The sequence below is a fragment of the Schistocerca americana genome, chromosome 2 (genome assembly GCF_021461395.2).
Source record: "Schistocerca americana isolate TAMUIC-IGC-003095 chromosome 2, iqSchAmer2.1, whole genome shotgun sequence".
NCBI classification, from domain to species: Eukaryota; Metazoa; Arthropoda; class Insecta; order Orthoptera; family Acrididae; genus Schistocerca; species Schistocerca americana.
Genome location: NC_060120.1, coordinates 34,649,271 through 34,676,438, shown reverse-complemented (window position 1 = coordinate 34,676,438; position 27,168 = coordinate 34,649,271). Strand labels below are relative to the sequence as shown.

At 40.2% G+C, this 27,168-nt stretch overlaps 1 protein-coding gene across 3 annotated transcripts in view; it reads left to right on the top strand.

The window, feature by feature from the left end:
• Positions 1-27,168, top strand: part of LOC124595842 (hexosaminidase D-like) — a 232,136-nt gene that overhangs the window by 63,978 nt on the left and 140,990 nt on the right. For all 3 annotated transcript variants that reach the window (XM_047134742.1, XM_047134743.1, XM_047134744.1), the window contains exons 4-5: positions 6,176-6,340; positions 6,432-6,615. In XM_047134742.1, coding sequence (XP_046990698.1) covers positions 6,176-6,340; positions 6,432-6,615 — 349 coding nt within the window. The remainder of the gene's footprint in view (positions 1-6,175; positions 6,341-6,431; positions 6,616-27,168) is intronic.

Sequence of the window (27,168 nt, the reverse complement as noted above, 5' to 3'; positions counted from 1 at the left end):
GCTGACAGCTGTTCTTAATTCAAATTCTGGAATATTTACTGCATCGTCTTTGGTAGAGGAATATCAGAAAACCATGTTTGGCAATTCTACTTTAGTGGCACTGTTATTGGTAACACTACAATTGCTTTCATGCAGTGAAGATATGCTTTACATACGGTCAGAATCCCTTTGGATTACCTGCCTTTTTTTGAGAAGGAGCTTCATTGTGCAAATTGTGAAAAGCATCTTGCATTGAAGTCCACACCAAATTTCAATGTTCTGTAAAAGAGCACCAGTCTTGGAGATTTTGCATTCTTCCATACTGTGTGTGTGTGTGTGTGTGTGTGTGTGTGTGTGTGTGTGTGTGGGTGCGTGTGTGGGTGGGTTTTTTTCTTCTTTTTTTTCAGCAGGTTCCTGATCTGTTTTATGTATCATGGGAGATTTGTCCCATCTCTTATTAATTTACATGAAACTTTCAATTGCTATCAGTACTGTTTCTTTGAAATCACACTGCACCTGGTCTACTTGTACATAGTTTGGAAGGAATATGTGAAGCAAATTTTTATCTGCTTTTTAACATAGACATACACTGCCAGAAAATAAAAATGTAGCACCCTCAAGGACAAGGTCATTTTATTGACAAGTGAGCTGACAAGTAATTCCTCATAGTGGGTGTATATGATAGCAAATTCAGACCAAGTGAAACACGCATTTCACAGCAAAGGGTGCCCAGACAGTTGCATCAGTACATAATGTATGCATTCAGGTGGTAATAAAGGTGTACGTATATATCTAATAGAGAGCGTCGTGACAGATACAGGGATTAGTGAACACAAGGTCATTGTAGCGAGGCTCAAAACCATATCAACCAAAACCACTATAAATAAACGCAAATAATATCTATTTAAAACAGCAGATAAAAATTTGCTTGATGCCTTCACAAGAGAGAGTCTCCATTCCTTCCAAGCTAATTGTGTAAGTGTAGACCAGATATGTTCAAGAATTATGACTTTTTTGGAAAATGAACGTTTCCTCTATATAAATCATTATGGATTTCACAAACAGAGATCCTGCGAAACTCAGCTCACTCTGTTCCTCCATGAGAAGTGCAATGGACAACAACGCTCAGGTTGATGCCGTGTTCCTTGATTTCAGTAATGCTTATTTAGTATCGGAGCAGACTTGCGATTGGATTCAAGACTTTCTTGCTGATAGAACTCAACACATTGCTCTTAATGGAACAAAATCGACAGATGTAAAAGTAATATCTGGAGTACCACAGGGAAGCGTGATACAGTATATATAAATGAATAAATGATATAGTAGAAAGCTTCTGATGCTCTTTAAGGCTATTTGCAGATGATGTAGTTGTCTATACCAAAGTAGCAATGCCAGAAGATAGTAAGGATTTGCAGAATGACCTGCAGAGAACTGATGAGTGGTGCAGGCTCTGGCAGTTGACCCTGAACATAAATAAATGTAACATATTGCACATACATAGGAAAAGAAATCCACTACTGTACATTTACACTATCGATGACAAACAGTTGGAGACAGCGTCTGTCGCAAATATCTAGGCGTAACTATCCAGAACGACTGCAATTGTAATGACCACATAAAACAGATAGTGGGAAAAGCAGATACCAGACCCAAAATCTCAAGGGAATGTAACTCGTCCACAAAAGAAGTGGCTTATAAGGCACTTGTTCGCCCGATTCTTGAGTATTGTTCATCTATCTATCTGGGATCCCTCTCAGGTAGGACTGATAAAAAGAGATAGAGAAGATCCAATGGAGAGCAGTGTGTTTCGTCACAGCATCATTTAGCTGGCGAGAGAGTGTTACTGAGATGCTAAGCAATCTCCATTGGCAGACATTACAAGAGAGGTGATGTGCATCATGGACAGATTTAGTATTGAAATTTCAGGACAGCACTTTTCAGGAGGAGTCGAACAACATATTACTTACCCACACATACATCTCGTGTATTGACCACGAGGAGAAAATTCAAGAAATCAGAGCCAATACAGAGGTTTAGCGACAATCATTTTTCCCATGCACTATTTGCGAGTGGAACAGGGATTGAGGGATCAGACAGTGGTTCCGAAAGTACCCTCCGTCACACACCATTAGGTGGCTTGCAGAGTGTGATGTAGCTGTAGATGTAGATGTACATGAGATTGTAAAGGTGGTAGGTGGTGCATTGTGACAGACTGCCCAGACATCTTGTGCCATTTGTTGCAACTTGGCAACGGTTCTTACAGGCCCTGGAGAATGAGTAGGTTCCTGCTTCATCATGTCCCATATGTGTTCAATTGGTGAGATATGTGGTTATCTTGGTGGCCAGGGCAGTTGTTGTACACCACAAAGAGTATGTTGTATCACATCAGCTGCATGTGGATGTGCACTGTCTTGCTGAAAAAGCACATCACCTTCCTGTTGAAAAATTACCATAGCAAGGTGGTACCAGTCTGTCCAATGTACCAGGCACTGGTTACTTTACCTTGTAGAAATGCCAAATGTGACCATGAGTTGTAATTGATGCCCCTCCTCTCCCCACACTGACAATCCTGGTGTAGAACCTTCGTGTCATGGGTGAATGCAATCCAGAATAGGCTGCTCAACACATCTACACTATACACTTGTGCATCCAGAATAGCCATCCAGACAGAACCTACTTTCATCACTGCAAACAACAGAATACCATTCCATTCCCCAGTCGACTCACACTACCAATAGATTGCTCCCAGCATGTGCAGCAGTCTGTCGACTCATCTATCTGGTGTCCTGCAGGCCTACAGTGGGACCCTGTTCCAATGGCTGAAGTTGTTTAACAGGAATACATACTTATCAGTGTAGAATGATTGTACCCTAGACTGACTGCTGCAAACACTCTTCATTTCTAAACTCAGCACACTTACTGCCTTCATAATCAGAACAGAGAGTGCAGAGACAGGGCTCCTGAGCACCATCTGCAGAGTGGGAAGTGGACACTGCTCTGCACTCAGATATCCACTTCCCTATCTGGATACACTTCCTAGACAGAAGCCACCAAAATGGATGCTCAGCTGAATGAACTGGCACTGTATAATTAGTTAGCTAGAAAGACAGTATGCAAGACTATGTGGACTATGCTACACATATCCATCATGCGGCTGATACATCCACACTGAAGTCTTGAAATGTCTTAAGAGACCACCTATTCCCAGGTATAATAACAAATTCTGCACTGTCATATGAGACATGCTATCTGCACTGCAATGGTATGAAACCAGATACTCAGGAAATCACATAGCAAGATCATCAATTTTGTACATGGCGGAATTAATAGTATTAAAAGTCGATCCAGCAGCTATAGGATCCTCTTTATGATAGTGAGTTGTTGAAAGATATATGTGCAGTTTACTGGCCTTTGTGGTTTGCATTTCAAATGGTGTCACTATCATTAATCTTAGTACACCAAATTGCAATCTGCAGATCAACTGAAGCTCTGTTCAGACTTAGTTTGGACAGTGGTCAACCTGTTTAGGAGGAATTTTATCCTTAGGAATCATTAAATATGAGAATTGAGGTATGGATTTATAAGGAACTTTCTTTGGAATTGCATTAAAAGCATTTTAGTCACACTAAACATGCATGGCTAAGAAAGTTTTTTTTTGAGATTGTGGCAGTGTACTGTGTTACAGTCAGTTGAGTACCAAACTGAAAGAGATAACATTGACCCACTCCTTCTAAAAAAGAAAAGACAGATAGATAAGAGAGAGAGAGAGAGAGGGGGGGGGGGGGAGATTGGTTGAAAAGAGAGTACAGTTTCAGCACCATGGAAAGTAGTTTTTGTGGACTGTTGCTTCAAATTGTGTGTCTGTAAAGTGCAACTACATCAAACATTTATGCACAGGAACAGAATATATTCAACTCATTCACTGTACTGTAGAAAAAGAGCCACTTACCACAAACATTGTAATATTGTACTGGAATGTTTTACCTCATATCTTTACCACAGTTAACAGTGACATTTTGACCTTTCTAACTCTTGCTTCCCCTCAGTTAATTCTGGTGTCCTCAGTGAGTATAATATGAGACAGCAACTTCTGCACAGTGATGGTATTGCACTTGATAATGTGGTGGAATTGCACTTGATGATGGCGTATGCTGCTTGCTCATCATTTTATGTCAAACTCCTCTGAGCTTCCATACCCATGTATAGAACAAACTTCTATCCACAAGACACCTGGACTGCTACACGGACTGTCACGTTTTTATAACACCAGCTTGTTTTGCCATTTTTATTGTTCATGTTTTACAGTCTACACAGGTGAAGAAGTTCCAATATGCAGTAATATTAAGTGTAGTGTAGTAACTGTCTTAGCGGTGTTACATTTGGTGCATACTACGGTGTGGGTGCTTGTACAAGTGGGATAGTACAAATGCCTCAAGTGTATGGTGAGCAATTACCTTTACTCTTTGCATTATTTTATTTCACTCAGGATTTCCAATTTCGTATTAATATTGGGGGGGGGGGGGGGGGGGGGGGAATCGAAAAGTAATGCCTCTTTTATAAAAATTCCAATAATGAACATATAACAGCAGAGTTAGTACAGATCATAGCCTTAACTGTCCTCTACATAACACTAAAAACCTAAACTAAACTAAACTCTGTCCTAACAGCACTGTCCGACTGCTTTGTTTTCATCAGCCCACAGGCATCACTGGATGCGGATATGGCAGGGCATGTGGTCAACACACTGCTCTCCCAGCCATTGTCAGTTTTCATGACCAGAGCGCTACTTCCCCATCAAGTAGCGCGTCAGTTGCATCCTGCTAGCCAACAGTGCTCGGCAGACCGAACGGTCACCCATCCAAGTGCTAGCCAACCTTACTGTGCTTAACTTCGATGATCTGACGGGAACTGGTGTTATCACTGTGTCAAGGCCATTGGCTCTATACAACACTACCATTTAAAATAGTTACTGTACATTTGTAAACATTTGCGCCATCATTAAACTCAGGTGTCAAAAATAGTTTGGAAAAATTCAGGGTTTGATTTTTTGATCTAAGATTTTGACCTTGTCCATAAAGAAAGCATATGGGGATGCTGTAATGGACATCAGCAATGTGCAAGGTTGCGTGAAGAAGTTTGGTAACAGATAAAACAAACATGCAGGTGAGCTGCACAACAGACAGCCAACAACCTCTGCCACAGACACCGGTCAAGGTGATTTGAAGAGGCAGATGGTTCATAATTCACAGTCAACAGCTTTAAAATTATTCTGAGAAAAATGAGTCAAGAAGCAAAACCCTGAATTTTCCCAAACTGGTTTTTACACCTGGGTTCAGCAGAGGTGCAAATGTGTAGAAATGCATGGTGACTATGTTGAACAGTAGTGTCTTATAGAGAGCAGTGCAGGCTATGATTTTTATTAATTTTGCTGTTGTATGTTCATTATTAAATTTTTAAGATACAGGTGAAATTACTTTTCGATCCACCCTCAAACAATCAACAGATGTATGTAGAAAAGGGCAAATCATTTTTGTGTATGGGCTAAAGTGCATACAACAAAAAAGATGGACCAAGACACCAAATCTGCTGTAAATTCTATATGTAGAAAGTTAGCTCAATCATCAGGTGAATATGGTGACGTTTCATTGTAGTACGCAAGATGAAGCCCTTAGAGATTGTTGGGACTCCCATAATAATGAAATTGGCTTTCACAATTTTGTAAGTATTTTAGAAATTCGTGAAGGTATATTTGGCTGTGGACCAAAGTATTTCAATAAATGATGTATTACAAAGTATGTATTTGTGTAGTAGTATCATAGAGATTTAACATTTAATGTGTGTGTAACACGTAAACAAATGCAGACCAAATTGACTACATATACATGGTGAGCATGCATTTTCATCATGTTAGATTTATTTTGATCAAGATTAGACATTTATATTGATGTAGGTTGCATACACCATTTATTTGGTACATAGGTTCATCAATTCTAAAACAGTAGTGAATTAAAGTGCCATCACTATAATAATCACTATGATGGCTTTTTCTACATTTTTGTCTAAATGGTTGTGATGACAACATAACATTTACTGGTTCAGTAACTGGTGAATTATTTTTTAATTGATTTAAGCATGTTATGTTTCTTTGTGACAATTATTATCATGCTGAAATCAACAACTGTGTGTCATTTTACAGTTTGTTCTAAAACACAAAGAATGGGTATCTCTGCGAGAAGTGGCTGCTTACCCAAGCTCTATGTGTCCATCTCATCCAGGAGCACTGAAACTTGTTACAACTTTGATTAAACAAATTGTTGAATTTCACCCTGACATTCAATACATACATATTGGTGCCGATGAGGTGTGTTTGGTTTTATCTGTTTGTTACATGCTTTTTATATCTTTTCATGCGTAGTGTAAGAACATTGTTACTCATACCTGTATAATTTCAGGTTTGGCACCTAGGCATATGTCCAACATGCATTCGAAGAGTAGAAACAAGTAAACATGGAAAAGCACAGTTATTCCTGGAACACATTCTGGGAGTTGCCCAGTTTGTTCGAGATACCTACCCCACATTACGTGTCATAATGTGGGATGACATGCTTCGTAGTATTGATTCTTCTGTTATGAATGGTAAGTGCGATTTTAGTTGTTTTTCTCAATCCTTTTTTTTTTTTTAATTTTTAAACTAAAAGACAGAAAATTTTAAAGGATCTGTCAAAGTAGTCAAATTAAAAATCCACCTATTGCACCAGTTATTTCATTCTTTATTTCACTTTACTATTTAAAAACATAGTTCTTATTAAGAAGTAATATGCTGATAGGCTACTGATATATCCAGAACAAATGTTACCTATGTAACAAAATCATCAAGCTGGTTATCGATATAAATTAATAATAATTTTTTCTTTCAGATATTACTTGATTTTCTTCCAGAGAAAATAATGACAGCTGTGACCGCTCATTGCTAATCTTTCTTGTGGATGAATTACATGCTCATATTGGTTGGAATTGAGGTCTTTCCTCACCTTAATACATGTAATATGACAGTGATCAACCCAAAAACATATCGACAATGGCCACTGCTCACTCATTCATATTAAGTATTTCAGTATTAAATATGCCTCAAGTAATTTCAGTGGAAATTACTCATCTTGTGCAACAATGAGCATATCAATTCTCTCTCTCTCTCTCTCTCTCTCTCTCTCTCTCTCTCTCTCTCTCTCTCTCTCTGTGTGTGTGTTTGTGTGTGTGTGTGTGTGTGTGTGTGTGTGTGTGTGTTTGTTTGTTTGTGTGTGCCTGTGTATGTAGACATATATAACACACACAATGGAAAACCCAGGACGGAGTGTAACGATATAATGAAAAGAATAGCTGCTACTCACCAAATAGCGGAGATGTTGAATCGCTGAAAGGCACAACGAAAAAGTAGTCTTTCTGTTGTGCCTTTCTGTGACTCGGCATCTCTCTCTCTCTCTCTCTCTCTCTCTCTCTCTCTCTCTCACACACACACACACACACAGACAAACACAGACACAGTGCCTGATAGTCACGTATTTTACTCTCGTCTTTGCATGGACATATCTGTATCTGCCAACAACCACATGGGGCTAGGGATGTATGGTGAATTATGTCTGCAGTGGACATAAAAAATTTAAATATTAATTTCGTTATTAATTGTTGGCTTTGATGCACCAAATACTTTCTAAAGTGATATTGATGTATAAGTAGGGTCCTGATCGTGAAAATCTAGAATACTTGCCATATAGCGGAGATGCTGAGTTGCAGATAGACACAACAAAAAGACTTTCACAAATAAAGCTTTTAGCCAGTAAGGTCGTCATCAACAATAGATGACACACACACACACACACACACACACACACACACACACACAAATGCAGCTCTCACACACAACTGCAGTCTCAGGCAACTGAAACCACACTGCGAGCAGGAGCACCAGTGCATGATGGGAGTGGTGACTGGCTGGGGGTAAGGAGGTGGCTGGGGTGGGGAGGGGGAGGGATAGTATGGTATGGGTGGCAGACTGTGAAGTGTTGCAGATTAGACGGAGTGCAGGGGGAAGGGGGGGGGGGGCGGAAAAAGAGAGAAGTAAAAGGACTGGGTGTGATAGTGGAATGACGGCTGTGTAATGCTGGAATGGTAACAGGGAAGGGACTGGATGGGTGAGGACAGTGACTATAGGAGGTTGAGGCCAGGAGGATTATGGGAACATAGGATGTATTGTAGGGAAAGTTCCCACCTGCACGATTCAGAAAAGCTGATGTCAGTGTGAAGGATCCATATGGTACAGGCTGTGAAGCAGTCATTGAAATGAAGGATGTCATGTTTGGCAGCATGCTCAGCAACAGGGTGGTCCATTTTTTCCTTGGCCACAGTTTGTTGGAGGCAGTTCATGCGGACAGATAGCTTGTTGGTTGTCATGCCCACATAGAATGCAGTACAGTGGTTGCAGCTTAACTTGTAGATCACAAGACTGGTTTCACAGGTAGTCCCATTGCCTGGCCACAGAGGAGCATTCCCCTCATAACCCAGGACTGGAGCAACTGAATTACATTCTCTGCCAGGGTTTCGACTACCTCTCGTTGTGCTCTGAAATGTGAAATGTCGTGCCCACTATCCTTTCCACCCCTCTCACAGTGGTATTCTACTGTCCACTGAACCTACACAATAGACTCATCCATCCTTACACAACCCTTGCTCTGAACCCCATACCTCATTGCTCATACCTGGGTTATAGACCTAGATGCAAGACCTGTCCCATACATCCTCCCACCACAGCCTACTGCAGTCTGGTTACAAACATCACCTATCCTGTCAAGGGCAGGGCTATATGTGAAACCAGTCATGTGATATTTTCTGAATTGCGCAGGTGGGAACTTTCCCTGCAATACATCATATGTTCCCATAACTCTCCTAGCCTCAACCTTCATTAGTCACTGTCCTCACCCATCCAGTCCCTTCCCTGTTCCCATTCCAGCACTACACAGCCATCATTCCACCTTCACACCTAGTCTTTTCACTTCTCTCCTTTTCCCCTACCCCACCCCCCACCTCTTCCCTGCCCACTGTCTAACCTGCGTAATCTGCAGCAATTCACTATCTGCCACCCCTACCATACTATCTCTCCCCAGCCTCCTCCTTACCCCCACCCAGTCCCATCATGCACTGGTGCTGCCTGAGACTGCAGTTGCATGTGTGTGTGTGTGTGTGTGTGTGTGTGTGTGTGTGTGTGAGATTGATCTCTATTGTTGAAGAAGGCCTTACTGGCCGAAAGCTTTTTGTTGTGCCTATCTGCTACTCAGCATCCCTGCTATATGGTGAGTAGCAACTTTCCTTTTCATAATACTGTTACATTCCATCCTGGATTTTCCATTGTTTGAAAATATTGAATATGGCATTCATTGTGAAAAGTCACATCTACTACTGAGACTTAAATTTATGGGTTAAGTTTAACCGAAAAATTTAAAATATTTATGGAATCTTTTAGAAGACTTCATTAAAAACAATAAATATTTTTTTCAGTATTTTAAAATATAAAGTTCCAGAGTATATTACAATATTTTCATAAGGTGTGTGCAACATACTCCCCCCTCCTTGATATTGCAAGGGTTAGTTAACATTTCAATTGAATTTTTTCTGTCTTGCCCTGATATCTAACTGCATTGTTATGGCAGGTGCCTTTACTTGGCAGTGCATTACATGACTCCAGCCTGGGCTGTTGGCTCAAGAAGGATACACTAAGCTTACACAGATACTGCATCTCATTGTAGGATTGTGATCACCTACTCACCTCAAAGACTAGCAGCATCCATACGTACATACAGCAATTGTAAAGCAGACAACAGAAACATCTACATAGCTTTTTATTCTTAACCACTAAACTATTATATGGTTTTCATTCACAACTATCATTCGTTCAGTAGGTACATATAGGTTACACACCACTCTCCTGTAGGGATATGTCATCATCATCATCATCATCATCATCATCAGCCAATTCAATCATTAAGTGATGTGGCCTCTTCGAGTCGTGGATTCAGGTAGGCTTTCAGCAGTCTTCTCCAAGTGGGACGGTCTTGGGCAGTTCTCTGCCAGGTGTTACCAGCGATCTTCTTGATGTCTTTGTCCCATCTGTCTGGTGGTCCTCCTCTAGGCCTCCGGTGCTCCCTCGGACTCCACTCCAGTACTAGCTTCGTCCATCTGTTGTCTTTTCTTCTTGCGACGTGGCCAGCCCACTGCCATTTTAAGGAACCTACTCTCTCTAAGATGTCATTAACCTTCGTCACAGGTCGGATGTTATCTGCCCTTTTCCTGTCCTTTCTTGTATAGCCCAGCATTGATCTCTCCATGGCTCTCTGTGCTGTCCTAAGTTTCCCTTTTGTAAATGAGCTCAGTGTCCATGTCTCGCAGTCATACGTCATCACAGGAAGAATGCATTGATCAAATACTGCTTTCTTCAGATTTACTGGCATTTTTGATCTGAATACTTTTGAATTCTTCCCAAATGCTTGCCAGCCAAGCTTGATGCGTCGATAGATTTCTGGCCTTATGTCTCTCTTCATATTTATAATCTGGCCAAGGTAGACATATTCACTGACCTCTTCTAGTAGACTGTCCTTGACTTTCACATCTCCAGCTGGGACCCATTTGTTGGACATTACTTTTGTTTTGGAAAGGTTCATGTTCAAGCCAACCAGCTGACATTCCAATGCAAGATCTGTAACTAAGTTTTGGAGCTCTGTGAAGTCTTTTGTCAGTAAGGCAATATCATCAGCAAATCTCAAGTTGGTAAGCCTTCTTCCATTAACTCTAATTCCCTTACCTTCCCAGCTGAGCTTTGACATAGCCATTTCCAATACAGCAGAGAACAGTTTTGGGGAGATGGGATCGCCTTACTTGACACCCCTCATGATGCGGAATTCTTTAGTTGATTCGCCGATGTTAACATAAGCTGAAGAATTCTCGTAGATTTTCCTGAGCACTTCAGTGTATGCTGCTCCCACTCCTTGCTCACTCAAAGCTTGGAGGACAGCTACATGGCTAACAGAGTCAAATGCCTTTTCAAAGTCAACAAAGGCAATGCAGAGAGGCAGTTGGTATTCATTCGCTCTGCTTATCACTTCACTAAAGGTCAGAATGTGGTCAATAGTGCTAAAATTGCTTCGGAATCCTGCTTGTTCTATAGGTTGGGCTGAGTCTAGGGCGGAACTAATTCGGTTTAACAAGATGTTTGTGAAAATTTTGTACAAAATTGAGAGCAAGCTGACAGGACGGTAGTTTTTAATATTGTGAATATTTCCTTTCTTGTGTATCAATATAATCTTAGCCTTGTTCCACGATAACGGAATTGAAGCATAGTGCAGGCAGGAAGTAAATACTTTTGCCAAGTGATTTATTGTTACCTCTCCTGCCAGTTTGACGATGTCAACGCTGAGCTCATCATCACCCGGCACTGTTCCCTTCTTCATGGTATCTAGAGCACACTTGACTTCCGAAGGGAGTATAGCTGGAACACTAGGTACATCATTTAATTTAGATACACTCAAATTTTCCCTTGGATTGCTATACAAATTGCTATAAAAGCTTCTGATGAACTTCAAAACCTCCTCCTATTCAGTGATTCGACTGTCATTTCCATCGAGTGTGATAATCTGCTTTTTACCGATTGTGAGTTTGCATTTGGCTGACTTTAAACTTGTCTTGTTCTCCAAGCTTGCTCGTAAGGTGTCTTCAGTGAATTTCTGTATCTCAGTTTTCATTTCTCTTCGCACTGTTTTACATAGTTCAGAATACGCTACCATGTACGATCGGTTTGGATTTTCATTTCTCTCCTCTGTTGTAAAAGGGTTTCAGTTTTGGCACTGAATTTCTTTGGTTGTTTATTGTTTTGGCATAGGCCACCGACTTCTTGTGCGCTTGAAACAATCATTTCCTCCAAATCACCATCTTTAGTTACGTGGAACTTGGTTTGGAGGACTTCTTGGAATTTCGAGGAACGTTCTTCCAGATTTTTGAGGTTGATTACCCTTCTCTTCCCTTTCAAAAGTTTATTCCTTTCATTTCTTACATTGAGTTCGACCCTTGCTCTCACAAGACGGTGATCACTGCCAGTGTTGAACTGATTTAGCACTGATACGTCTTTTACAATCTGCGGAATGTTTGATAGAATAAAGTCTATCTCATTTTTGACACTGAAATTTGGGCTCCTCCAAGTCCATTTTCGGTCAGGGTGCTTCTTAAAGAACGTGTTCATGATGGACATACTGGTGTACTCAGCGAACTGGACTAATCTCTCACCTCTAACGTTTTGGTTGTCAATCCCATAGTTCCCAGAATGAGATTTTCACTCTGCAGCGGAGTGTGCGCTGATATGAAACTTCCTGGCAGATTAAATCTGTGTGCCCGACCGAGACTCGAACTCGGGACCTTTGCCTTTCGCGGGCAAGTGCTCTACCATCTGGGCTACCGAAGCACGACTCACGCCCGGTACTCACAGCTGTGAGTCTCCGCTATATCCTTTCTTTCAGGAGTGCTAGTTCTGCAAGGTTCGCAGGAGAGCTTCTGTAAAGTTTGGAAGGTAGGAGACGAGATACTGGCAGAAGTAAAGCTGTGAGTATTGGGCGTGAGTCGTGCTTCGGTAGCTCAGATGGTAGAGCACTTGCCCGCGAAAGGCAATGGTCCGAGTTCGAGTCTCGGTCGGGCACACAGTTTTAATCTGCCAAGAAGTTTCATATCAGCGCACACTCCGCTGCAGAGTGAAAATCTCATTCTGGAAACATCCCCTAGGCTGTGGCTAAGCCATGTCTCCGCAATATCCTTTCTTTCAGGAGTGCTAGTTCTGCAAGGTTCGCAGGAGAGCTTCTGTAAAGTTTGGAAGGTAGGAGACGAGATACTGGCAGAAGTAAAGCTGTGAGTACCGGGCGTGAGTCGTGCTTTGGTAGCTCAGATGGTAGAGCACTTGCCCGCGAAAGGCAAAGGTCCTGAGTTCGAGTCTCGGTCAGGCACACAGTTTTAATCTGCCAGAAAGTTTCATATCAGCGCACACTCCGCTGCAGAGTGAAAATCTCATTCTGGAAACAGCCTCCAGGCTGTGGCTAAGCCATGTCTCCGCTATATCCTTTCTTTCAGGAGTGCTAGTTCTGCAAGGTTCGCAGGAGAGCTTCTGTAAAGTTTGGAAGGTAGGAGACAAGATACTGGCAGAAGTAAAGCTGTGAGTACCGGGCGTGAGTTGTGCTTTGGTAGCACAGATGGTAGAACACTTGCCCGTGAAAGGCAAAGGTCCCGAGTTCGAGTCTCGGTCGGGCACACAGTTTTAATCTGCCAGGAAGTTTCAATCCCATAGTTGCCCACCACTGTGTCGCCTTGTTTCTTGGTGCCAACTTTTGCATTGAAATCGCCAATGACCCTCCGGAAGTGACAATCGCTACCTTTTTTACAGGTGCTATCCAGACTTTCATAAAAGGATTCAATTTCTTTGTCAGGGTGACTTGAGGTGGGAGCGTACACCTGAACAATCTGTATTTTATACCTATTCGACACCTTCAGGACCATTCGAACTGTCCTGCTGGAAGTTCCTTCTAAGACAGATACTCTATCAGCAATATTCTTGTTGATTAAGAACCCAACTCCATTGAGTTTTCCTTCTGGGTCGCCACAAAAGTAAAACAAGTTGCCAGACTGCAAACGGAGACAGCCATCCCCTTTTCGGCATACTTCGCTTAAACCAACAATACTCCAGTTGATTTTTGTAAGCTCTTTCTCTATCTCTTCTAGTCTGTCATTGCCTATTAGAGAGCGACAGTTATATGTACAGACTTGAAGAGTCTGTATCTTCTTCTCAGCACCACTTGGTGTTTGGGACATCAAAGTTGCTCCCATCCGGGGATCCGACTGTGGGGCTATTAATCCGGAAAATTTAACATTAATGTCACACAACATAACTCGAAGGTGAGAAGCATAATCGCCACGCTTGCTTCAGAATGGATTGGCGATATAATTTCCAGGCCGCCCCTGACATGGGGTACAGACGCCTTTGGTAGGCCGCTCCATTAGAGTACAGACGCCACCACACTACTAGATTTGGTCCACCCAGGGTATTTCATTTCCCCAGTGCCACCCATATCTGAGAGGCTTTCCCCTATCCACCACCTGGGGAGGCACCCGATGGGGGACTAGCAACCCCACACGGGGTAGGGATATGTAACACCACAAATTTCCCCACTCAGATGAATGATGCTGCTGTTATTACATAAACTTAAGCAATTAAATGTCTGTTATGAGATGCCACAAAACCCTTTCACAGTTATTTATTGTATCATGCATAACATCTCTGCTCAGCTTCCAAGGCAATGTTGTTAGATTTTCTATATTAATCTTATAGTTAACACCATATTCCCAGGTTTTAACTGCTTATATCAGTATTGAAAACAAAAGAAAAATTTGTAGTAGGTAGTAAAATCCATGGAGAAGAAATAAAGACTTTGAGGTTAGCCGATGATATTGTAATTCTGTCAGAGACAGCAAAGGACTTCGAAGAGCAGTTGAACGGAATGGACAGTGTCTTGAAAGGAGGATATAAGATGAACATCAACAAAATCATAACGAGGATAATGGAATGTAGTCGAATTAAGTCGGGTGATGCTGAGGGAATTAGATTAGGAAATGAGACACTTAAAGTAGTAAAGGAGTTTTGCTATTTGGGGAGCAAAATAACTGATGATGTTCGAAGTAGAGAGGATATAAAATGTAGACTGGGAATGGGAAGGAAAGCGTTTCTGAAGAAGAGAAATTTGTTAACATCAAGTATAGATTTAAGTGTCAGGAAGTCGTTTCTGAAAGTATTTGTATGGAGTGTAGCCATGTATGGAAGTGAAACATGGACGATAAATAGTTTAGACAAGAAGAGAATAGAAGCTTTCGAAATGTGGTACTACAGAAGAATGCCAAAGATTAGATGGGTAGATCACATAACTAATGAGGAGATATTGAATAGAATTGGGGAGAAGAGGAGTTTGTGGCACAACTTGACAGGAAGAAGGGACCGGTTGGTAGGACATGTTCTGAGGCATCAGGGGATCACAAATTTAACATTGGAGGGCAGTGTGGAGGGTAAAAATTGTAGAGGGAGACCAAGAGATGAATACACTAAGCAGATTCAGAAGGACGTAGGTTGCAGTAACTACTGGGAGATGAAGAAGCTTGCACAGGATAGAGTAGCATGGAGAGCTGCATCAAACCAGTCGTAGGACTGAAGACCATGACGACGACGACGACAATGACAATCAGTATTGGACCCTCTTGACGTCTCACAAGTTTTCACTCTCAGTTAAATTTTACAATTTACCCTCAACATTAGGGTATATTGTTTTGTGAGTACATAATGTGGGCTCTGTCTCGTACCTAGAGTATATCCCTAGTCATCAAAAGTTACTTAATATTTGTGTGCTCTGTATATTTTTCTTTGTTCAGAATTACAACATTTTCAGTAAGTCTCTTTTTCAGCTCTAAATATAACAAGTTTATCCCTTTGTGGTAACTGCAGCCGTGCAGATGGAGGTACATTTTGAGTACTTAGTAACTTTTGAGTTTTGCATAGCAGAATTCTTTAATCTGTTGAACTGTGCTTGTGGTCTGCATGCAGAAATCAGACTCTGGTGCCATTCTTCATAATTTCTTAAGTACTAGACCATTAATATATGGCCTTAGAGTAAGGCTCAAAATCTTCAGTATTCCATCTCTCACGAAACTATTCACACAGCATGTCTTTGTTAAGAAAGACTTCTCGCACATCATTTAACATTTCTCTCAGTGATGGTATTCCTATATTATTTCTCCCTTTCCTCTCTACAGATGTAGGTCCCCCATCCATGGTATATCTACGCTATTCATTCGATACTTCGTACATAAGGGTGCAGTATCCTGCTTACCAATTTACACCTCTGTTCTCTCCTCCCTAATCATGTGTTTAAGATGAACTTGCCCATATCTGATTGTTTGACTTTCCTTCTTTGTGGTTCTCAAATACGTCTCTGTCCTCCTCTGCGGTCAGTTATTTAACTTAGCAGTACCTTGCTATTTTTAACATTTATTGACTTTCAGTTATTTATTCGACACTTATATTAGGTTAGTCAAAACTGATGGCAACTTTTGCTGCTATGGATGTTCATGATACCTTTTGGCTCTAAGCTGGATGTTAGCATATTAGCAAATATAAAGTAAATAAATATAATTTCCCTCTCCAGCGTGACATTGCTAACATCTGCGCATTATTTTGCAGGGTACATTTGTGAAAGTAATAAAGTTATTCTTCTGACATATAATTAATCATATTTAGGTCTTCTCTGAGTGTATGCATGATGGTATATCACTGTAGTGCAAAAATCCCATTTGTCCCTGTAAACATGTCTATCTGTGAAATTGTAATCCTGGTAAATTTGTCCAAAAGAATAAATTCACTGGGAATCAAACTAGCAGAAAAGATAAGAGTCCTGCTATCAGAACTAGTGAACATTGAAAGAGGGAGGATAGAACTGGTATCCATTGAGGGAATCGTAAAAGGAAATAAAACATGAGGTATGTTGAGGAGAGGAAGGAAAGGCGACAGCCGAAAACAGATACCCTTCGCACATCCCATCTCGTGTTCCCTTACTGGTGGTGCATCACTGGTGGCTCAGAGGATGATGGTGGCTCTCTGTTCTACAGAACATTCATTACCAGCTTCACCCTCAAAGGCCCCCAAAAATGGCCTCAACATCCTGCTATTTCATATTAATGAAGATTACATGACCTTCAACAATATGTTTTTGCTAAAAAAATTAATGGATTGAATTGCACAACCAACCTTTCTTTCATGGTTTTGGATATCATATCAATATAATATTTATCTTCTAGGACATTTTCTGTGTGTTAATAACTCAATAGAGAATCCATTTCTGGTGTGATTGGTACCTCCAGCTGCATACTATCTCATCCAATAAGCACAACCATCTTTAGAACCTAAATCTGAGTCACAAATCTTTATAACTCTTTAATATTTATTGTCATTCACCATTGCATGTAACATAGGTGTATTAGCTCCATATTTACCTCAAAATCATTCTTTAACTATTGAGAAATAAGGAGTCAAGTGTGAAATATATCCTTAAATTAGTGCATCACTTCTGCTCATCTCTCAGTTAAATCAAGATTTGTTCCTCATCTGTTTTTGGTATCATAACAGTGCATGATTTCTGTAAACCATCATTCATAATATCAAATCATTGTGAATTTCATTAATGATGTATGTGAGCTCCCTTCATCCCAGGTAATAGAATAGCGAATGATTTCAGCCAGATATCACAAGTGCCGTATTTGATCTTCAATTACTATAGGTATCATAAAAATGAGAGTTTTTTATATAAAACTATTCATGAGCGACTGTGAATCATCATAGATAGCTCTCAGTGAATGATTTTGGATAAATTGTCGTAATTGTTTTACATTATACAAATTCATTGTGATCTGAATTCATCAAAGGTAGCTAAACGCTGAATGAAGTATATAAAGTACCATAATGTCCTTCAGTGGTGGATGAAATATGCAAAGAAACATAAGTGTTATACATGATTTTAATTCATCACACATATTTTATAGGTTAATGAAGTGCATAAAGATAGTTTATCTCCTCTTGTACGGAGGATTACATAAACCATCATCGAAAGGCAAACGTGTAGCCTCTACAGAGATATATCATCTCCTAGTCCGATAGTAAAGCATCCTAAGCGTTTCTTTATTTACCTTGCTTTTAATTTTTTGTATGTAGTCTCCCGTCCATTTTAAAAAAAACAAGTAATGAATAGTGAGTATAACAAATGGGAAATAACCCAAGCTTCACAATTGCTGAGACACCTATTTACATGGGTACCAGCTTCCTATCTTGTAATGAAATATTATCAATAAGTTACAAACAATATATGTAACCTGTGTGACACAAATCCATCAGTAATAGCATATTAGTAATGAAATGATAAGAGTAAATATGAAGACAAATGGAATGTAGAAAATATTTTTCACACATAGGTGGACTGTTGTATTCAGATATCGTTGTGGATGCATTACTTCTAAGAAAACACAATACTGTTTAATGTCTCCAAAGGTATGCCATACTGTACTCCTATTCTTAAACTTCCTAAGTCATCTTTGACTATGAATGACAGTTCAGATGAATGTCTTTGTAGATGTGTTGTAATCATATTATAGGTAGTTCTAACGCTTTGGACGATGATTTAAGTGTGAAGTAGATATACTAACTTTCACTACTTTTTCGAGATGACTTACTTGTTTTCCACAGCCAATCTTCTTCGCTCGCTTCTGGAATCTCTTCAAACTTCTTCTCCGAAGAGTGATACTAGATACAGGAATATTTAAAATTCTCCCTCTACTTGTGAAATAAGTAGATACTCAAAGGTTACTTTTCATCAACTAACGATATATTAAAATGTCCTACAGAACGAACTTCTCCCTTCTCACATAAACATCTGACTTCTTGTAAGTCACCCGTATCACCTCATGTCAGAAACAAATCTAATTACATCCATGAAATAGTTGGCTTAATAACCATAACTCTATATCACAGGATTCATGAAATACATCGTGCCTCTAGCAAGGCTGGAATAAGAGTTTTTTAAGAGCTCTGTTTTCACTAACAATAGCCACTGACACTATTATCACAGAGTTACATAAATACTCCATGGTCCTCTTATGCACTCACTAAACATCCATGGACTGCCCGACAGGTACTTGTCGGTGCCGTTCAACTGCCACGTCTACATTCTTCCTGCGACTGAATTTAAATCTGCACACACACAGACATGTGACGTGCCGTAGGTAGGATTCCGCTCTCTCACACTCATATCTAAATTATTGTGTGTTCGAGATGGTAGAAGGCTGAGTGGTTCTAGAATTTACGCAGGAATTCTCGAAACGCTACAGTGTATAATAATAAAATAAGTATCAGTGTATGATTTTCTAGGGAGATTCATTTTACAGAAGCCCCATATGAATGTACTCTAATTATATGATATTTAGTGTGAAAGTAAATGATTTTGTATCTTATTCATGACCAAATAAATATAATATTACATAATGTTAGCAAGTATTCCCTGTGTAGTATTATTACCATGCTGTGCCAAGCAGCCCACCAACCTTATGAATCTTGAACTTTCCCTTGGTGGGGTGGCTTGTGCGCCCCAGTGATACAATAGTGATGTGAAAGTAAATGATTTTGTATCTTGTTCATGACCAAATAAATATAATATTACATAATGTTAGCAAGTATTCCCTGTGTAGTATTATTACCATGCTGTGCTAAGCAGCCCACCAACCCTATGAATCTTGAACTTTCCCTTGGTGGGGTGGCTTGTGCGCCCCAGTGATACAATAGTGACACTGTAGGTGCAAGCATAACTGAAGAGTATCTGCTGAGAGGTTCCTGAAGAAAGGCAGTATCCTGTTCAGTAGTTGCAGGGGCAACAGTCTGGATGATTGACTGACATGCCATTGTAACATCAGCCAGCATGGTGTTGCTGTGCTGGTACTGTAAATGGCTGAAAGCAAGGGCAAACTAGAGCCACCATTTTTTCCCAGGGGCATCCAGCTCTGCTGTATGATTAAATGCTGATGGTATGCGCTTGGGTAAAATATTCTGGATGTAGAATAGTCCCCATTCGGACCTCCCAGCAGGGACCGCTAAGGAGGATGTCAACATTGAGAGAAGCAAAACTGGCATTCTACAGGTTTGAGCGTGCAATGTTAGAGCCCTTAACTGGGCATGTAGGCCAGAAAATTTTAAAAAAAGGCAAATAGATAGGTTGATATTAGGTATAGTGGGAATTAGTGAAATTTGGTGGCTGGAGGAACAGGACTTCTGGTCAGAAGGTTATAAATACAGAATCAAATATGGGTATTGCAGGAGTAGTCTCAATAATGAGTAATGAAATAGGAATGCATGTAAGCTACTATGAACAGCACAGTGAATGCATTATCATAGTCAAAATGACGAGATTGTAAAAATGTATGGTGAGATAAAAGAAATTATTGAGGTAGTTAAGAGAGAGGAAAATTTAACTGTGTTGGGGAACTGAAATTTGATAGTAGGAAAAGAAAGAGAATAAAAAATAGTGGGTGAATGTGGACTAAGGAAAAGGAGTGAAACAGGAAGCTATCACCGTAGAACTTTGCAAAGAGTGTCTGGTAGAACTTTGCAAAGAGTGTAATTTTATCATTGCTAACATTTGGTTTAAGAGTCTATCGAGGGCCAGATGTGGACTCTGTTGGTTATGAACTGTAGATCAAAACTGAAGAAATTGAAAAAAAAAGTATGAAATTGAGGAGCTGGAACCTTGATAAGTTGAAAGGACCAGAGGTTGTTGGGAGTTTCGGAGGGAGCATTAGGCAACAATTGATTGGAACAGGCGAAAAGAATACAATAGAAGACAAATTAACCTTAAGATATGAAATAGTGAAGGCAGCAGAGGATCAGATAGGTACAAAGACGAGGCCTAGTAGAAATTCATGGATATCACATGAGATACTGGATTTAATTGATGAAAGGGGAAATATAAAAATGCAACAAGTGAAGAAGATAAAAGGGAATACAAAGTGAGAAAGATGAGATTGACAGGAAGTGCAAATTGCGCAAGCAGGAATGGCTAAAGGACTAATATTGGGATATAGAAGCACATATAAACAAGGGAAAGATAGATACCACTTATAGGAAAATTAAAAACTTATTTGGAGAAAGCAGAAGCAGTTGTATGAATATCAAGAGCTCAGATGGAAAACCAGCAACAAGCAGAGAAGGGGTAGGGGGTGGGGGAGGGGGCAGAAAGCTTGAAGGAGTATATGGATGGCCTATTCGAGGGAGACGAACTTGAAGGTAATATTATGAATGGGGGGAGAGGATGTAGATGAAGATGAGATGGGATACATGATACTGCTAGAAGAATTTGTCAGAGCACTGGAAAAGCCAAGTTGAAACATGGCCTCTAAAGTAAACAATAAACTGTCAGAACTACTCATATCCTTGGGAGGCCACCCCTGACAAAATTATTCCATGTGGGATGCAAGATCTTTGAAACAGCAAAATACCCTCAGACTTCAAGAAGATTGTATTGATTCAAATTCCAAAGATAACATCTACCTCTACATGGATACTCTGGAAGTCACACTTAAGTGCCTGGCAGAGGGTTCATTGACTACTTTCACAATAATTATCTATTATTCCACTCGCAAATGGCATGCAGAAAAAAAGAGCACCTATATCTTTCCGCACGAGCTCTGTTTTCCCTTATGTTATTATGATGATTGTTTCTCCCTATGTATTTTGGTGTCAACAAAATATTTTTGCATTTGGAGGAGAAAGTTGGTGCTTGAAATCTCATGAGAAGATCCTGTCACAATGAGAAACACCTTTGTTTTAATGACATCAAACTCCATAACCTGTATCATGTCCCTGACACTCACTCCCCTGTTTCTTGATAATATAGACTGTCTTGCTCTTCTTTGAACTTTCGTGAAATACTCCATTAATCCTATCTGCTCAGGATCCCACACCACACAGAATTACTCCAAAAGAGGATGGACAAGCATAGTGTAGGCAGTCTCTTTAGTAGATCTGTTGCATCTTATAAGTGTTCTGCCATTAAATTGCAATCTTTGGTTCACTTTCCCCACAGCATTTTTTGTGAGTTCTTTCCAATTTAAGTTGCTCATAATTGTAATTCCTAGGTATTTAATTGAATTTATAGTCTTCAGATTTGCTTGATTTGTTGTATTCCTTTTAGCATTCATGTGGATGATGTCACGCTTTTCATTACTTAGGGTCAATTGTCAATTTCCAAATCATACAGATATCTCTTCTAAATCATTTTGCAATTTTTTCTGTTCTTTTGATGACTTTAGTAGACAGCCCAAGACAGCTCCTCAGATTGTCTCCTAAATTGTTTATGTAGATAAGGAACAGCAGAGGGCCTATAACACTACCTTGGGGAATACCAGAAATCACTACTGTTTTACTTGATGGCTTTCCATCAATTACTATGAATTGTGACCCCTCTGACAGGATGAATCCAGTCACATAACTGAGACAATACGTCATAAGCATGCAATTCAATTACAAGCCGCTTTTAAGGTACAGTGTCAAAAGCCTTCTGGAAACCTAGAAATACAGAATCAATTTGAAAACCCATGTCAATAGTACTCAGTACTTCATGTGAATAAAGAGCTAGTTGTGCTTCACAAGAACTATGTTTTCTGAATCCTTGTTGACTTTGTGTCAATAGACTGTTCTCTTAGATGTAATTCAGGATGTTCGAACACATTATGTGTTTCAAAATCGAGCTGCACATTGACATTAATGATGTGGGGATGTAATTTAGTGGATTACTCCTATTTCCTTTGTGGAATATTGGTGTGACCACTGCAACTTTCCAGTCTTTGGGTACAGGTGTTTCATTGAGCGAGCGATTGTATATTATTGTTAAGCATGGTGCTACTGCATCAGTGTACTGTGAAAGGAACCTAATTGGTTTACAATCTGGAACAGAAGACTTGCTTTTACTAAGTGATTTAAGTTGTGTCACTGCTCTGAGGATATCTACTTCCAAGTTACTCATGTTTGCAGCTGTTCTAGATTTGAATTCTTTAATATTTACTTCATCGTATTTAGTGAAGGAATTTTGGAAGGCTGTGTTTAGTAACTCTGCTTTAGGAGCACTCTAATCAAAGTATTTCCATTGCTATCATGCAAAAAAGGCATTGATTGTGTCTTGCCACTAGCATGTTTTACATACAACCTGAATCTCTTCAGATTTTCTGCCAGGTGTTGAGACAAAGTTTTGTTGTGCAATCCCCAATCTTGGGGATTTTGCAGTCATTTAAATTTGGCATGCTTTTTTGTTGTTTCTGCAACAGTGTCCTGACCCGTTTTATGATCCAAGGGAGACCAGCTTCATTGTTTGTTAATTTGTTTGGTAGGAATGTCTCAGTTTCTGTCGATGCTATTTCTTTGAATTCAAGCCACATATGGTAATTTGGAAGGAGCGGAGATTGTCTCTCAGGAAGGCACCAAGAAAATTTTTATCTGCTTTTTTGAGTAGGTGTATTTTTCCCTTAGTTTTGCAGGATTCGGTGGTTATGGTATTCATTCTCTCTATGACAACCCTGTGTTTAGTAATCCCTGTATCCGTTTTGATGCTAGTTATTGGCTGAGCAGCAGCAGATGCAGACAGGTGTGAATATTACCAAACTACCAGTTTAATAAGTCATGGTTGCAAAATACTGACATGAATTATTTTCAGAAGGAAAATCTTGTGAAAGTCAACCTAACAGAAGATCGGGTCTTCCCATAGAAGATTGGTTAAGGAAAGGTAAATGTACATTTGTAGCATTTATAGACTTATAGAAAGCTTTTGACAGTGTTGACTGGAATACTCTTTTTGAAACTCTGAAGGTAGTGGGAGTAAAATACAGGGAACAAAATGCTAATTACAGCTTGTACAGAAACAAGACAGCAGTTATAGAAGGGAAAGGCCATGAAAGGTGTAGGGAGCTGGGATTGCTTTGTGTGCAGGAGGTCAAGCACAGGGTGTGGAGAGTGGTCCAGAGTAACACCCACAGGTGTGAGAGAGATAGCAGTATCTGTGATTACATTTATTTGCCAGGATGAGTGTACAGAGTTTGAACTGGCTCAGTGTGTTGTTTGGTAGCCAGGCATCAGAGCATGCCATGAAGAATTGCTGATGCGCCCCATCAGTGAGTCTTTATGTTGAAACCACAGGTCAGTGTGTTGCAGCCACGTATTGTAATGCAGGCAGCAGCATGGAGCTGGGTAGGCATTGCTTGCCCTCGAGGTTCTGCAGTACAGTGCGGCCCTACACCTCACCACTCTCATAGATAACCTGTATTGCAGTTAGGTGAGGATGGCTGGCTGTGTGGTCCGGGATGTAAGTTGTCATGAAGGTCAGGCTCTGGACATCTACCATGGATCAACCGAGACTGGAGCAGGTGTTCACGACTCCGCCAGGGGGCTGCAGGAGTGTGCCACACGTAGATAGTGTGGAGATGAGAGCTTGCAGATCCTCTTTTATTGGTTCCGTCAGCTCTCCCTGTCTCACTTTTATGGTTCAATAATTATTCTCAGTTGTGGAGCATGGGTCTTCTGCAAGATTTTTCTATTGCAATGGCACTCTCATGCTTGAAGTTATGGAGAGTTAATTCATACTGTCCTATTATGTCGTTTTGTGGTATTTGCTCTTTGACTTCCCTCACTTAGAGGTTGTGTGATAATGTTTGCATGGTGTGCTGTCTTCCGCTCTATTGGTGGTATGCCATGTTGACATTCCAATTGGCACCCAAGCTGGCCACCTCGGCTCTGAGCTCACCACGTACAACTTTCAAAAAAATTTAGACATGTACACAAAATTATTCTGCAGTGTAATACTGCTTCCTTATGCAAAAAAAAGGTCATCCCAAATTTTGCCTCTGATATCCTCTGCAACAGTCTTGACATGTACATATATAATTGTACATTGTACTCATTGCACCAACTTTTTTGATCATGTAAGCTGACCCATATTGGTCTTTCTTTTGTCCCTTTAATTTGCTGCTATTGTTCTTAAGCTTTTGTGTACTGAACCCTTTTCAGAATTATGCTATATTATTCCCATGCCTCTCATTACAAGCTATCCCAGATTTATAAATTTTCTTAGTCTATGCTTTCCAGGTTATGTCCGTTAATCACTTGATGGGCATCTGGTGAGTCAATAGGTCCGGAGAATGGATATCTCTACATCAGAAACAAAAGTAAAGTACACAAACTGCTGCCATGAACATGGCAAGTCTGGTGTTTTTGTAATGCTTATAGTTATCATATTCCAATGTCAGTTCTCTTGACATGTTGTCGCTGAATGTATTGAAACATTTGAGTCATGGAAATTTTTCCATGCTGAGATGTTATTAGTGTATCTAAAGAATGTATGAGGTCAGAATTTAGGGTGTTGCTAAGTTGGGTTAGATTTTGTGTTGGCTGTACTTGCAGCAGTTTCTGTGGCCAAGACAAAGCAGAATCAATCAGTTGGAGTACAGTAATTCCTGTGAGTGTAGCAGAGAGGCAGAATTTCATCCCGGCTATTCACAAGTTGTGCCGTTCACCAAATTACTGCTGTTACATAACTCTAATTTTACCATGCCTGTAGGTTTCCCATTCTCACAGCAATTCATCATCACAGTTTCTTGTGCAAAAGCTGAGCAGCCCCAGTATGCTCCAACCTTCTTAAAATGATGTTCTGTGGCCAATATTTCCTTCTGGAATTTCGTTGCCTCTGCTTTCACTAGAAACAGTTGCACTCCACATGTCTGCATGTCAGTCTTCACTTCTCTGGCTGGACAAATAGGGATGGTTTCCTTTAGACACTCCTATAGGTCCTCTCCATCATGTGTTGTAGTTTCTGCTAGTCTCAACCATGTGAGAAACTGGTGTGGCAGTAATAATACTGAACCCAGTTGTCTGATTACCACATAGTAAACTGCATCTTATAAAGGTTCTTCTTCTAGTCTTGCATAATTGAGTCCATCTGTTGTCTGCAGTAGTCTGGCTACTGCAATTTTGCTGTGTAGTAAGCTCAATTGGTTCTGTATTTCTCCCAAATCACTGTTTAAATGCTATGGTTTTGGTAGCACTTGTCATCAGTTGCACTTGTCCAGTTGTGTTATTCAACTCCTGAATATCTTCATTATCCACCGTTCAAAACACTGTCTTTTAATTTTTTTCTCATATGCCCAACCACCCTCTTTCCCTGCAAAATAGTGCCAATGGTATAGTGTCAGCAACTTGCATCAATCAAGTTCTCAGTCTGCCAGATGATAACCTCAATTCCTTGTACTTACCCTGCACCATGATGAGAATTTTGTTCGATTGCACTTCCCTATGTTATTCTATGAATGCATCTTGCAACCTGTGACCTTCATTCCTTATCTCTCTCACATCAACCATCAACCACAGCCTGGTTAGTAGCACTTCTGGGTGACTAGCAAACACACCTGACTCTGATAGTTGAATGTGAACTGTATGCATTAATTGCTCCTCTGTTGGTCTTCAGGACTACCGCTACCCATCCAGTTGTCCATCCTGATCTGCCAACTGATAAAAGGAACTTCCATCTACATCCACATCTTTGTACATACTCTGAAAGCCACCATGTGGTACATGGCAAAAGTTACATTGTACTACTACTAGTCATTTCCCTCCCTGTTCCACTCACAAATAGAGATAAAAGAAAACGACCATCTGTATGCCTCCGCACGAGACCAAATTTCTCATATCTTTTGTTTGTGGTCCTCACACAAAATGTATGTTGGGAGCAGTAGGATTCTGCAGTCAACTGCAAATGCTAGTGATACGCCTGCTAACCCGCTCGGCAGAACAGTTAATTAGGAGTGTGGAAAGGGCCAAATAAGGTTGGGGTCAGTTTCACCTGCTAATTGTAATTTAATAACACATTTACAACCAAAGTGGCACATAGCCAAACCTTTACCAAATGCAACTGTTCCATGGATGAAGGCCTGCAAACAAAAAATCTTAACAAATCAACAAGATAAAAATCCAACTAAAATAGCAATAAAATAATTAAAAAAATCATCTGTCACAGCTAGGTGAAAAGTCTCAAGGCAAAGTAGATAGGACAAACATTTGCAAGGTGCAATACAAATGGCTGAAGGCCACAATTAAGTTTCAAAGTTTTAAAATAATCTTTTAAAGGCAGAAGGCCGCAATGTTTAACCTTGAAAGATAATTTTAAAAATAAGGTTGCAAGACAAAGCCCACAATTAATTTTGCAAAATTTTTAAGAAAAAAAGAAAAAAATAACCATAAGCCTTAAATTTTCAGTAGCTGAAAACAGATGATTAAACACCAGTGGGAGAGTCAATAAAGACAACAGATAATTAAACACCAGTGGGAGAGACAATAAAGACAACGGCACTCAGAAGCCTCCAGGGATGTCGATCTGCCCTCGTTCACTTAGGCGAGATAGGTGGTGAGCCCAACTACACCTGATGCGTCGGGACCCAACCAGGGGACAGCCACGGACCGACCGACACAATGACTTGCTTCCCATCAATCAGTAC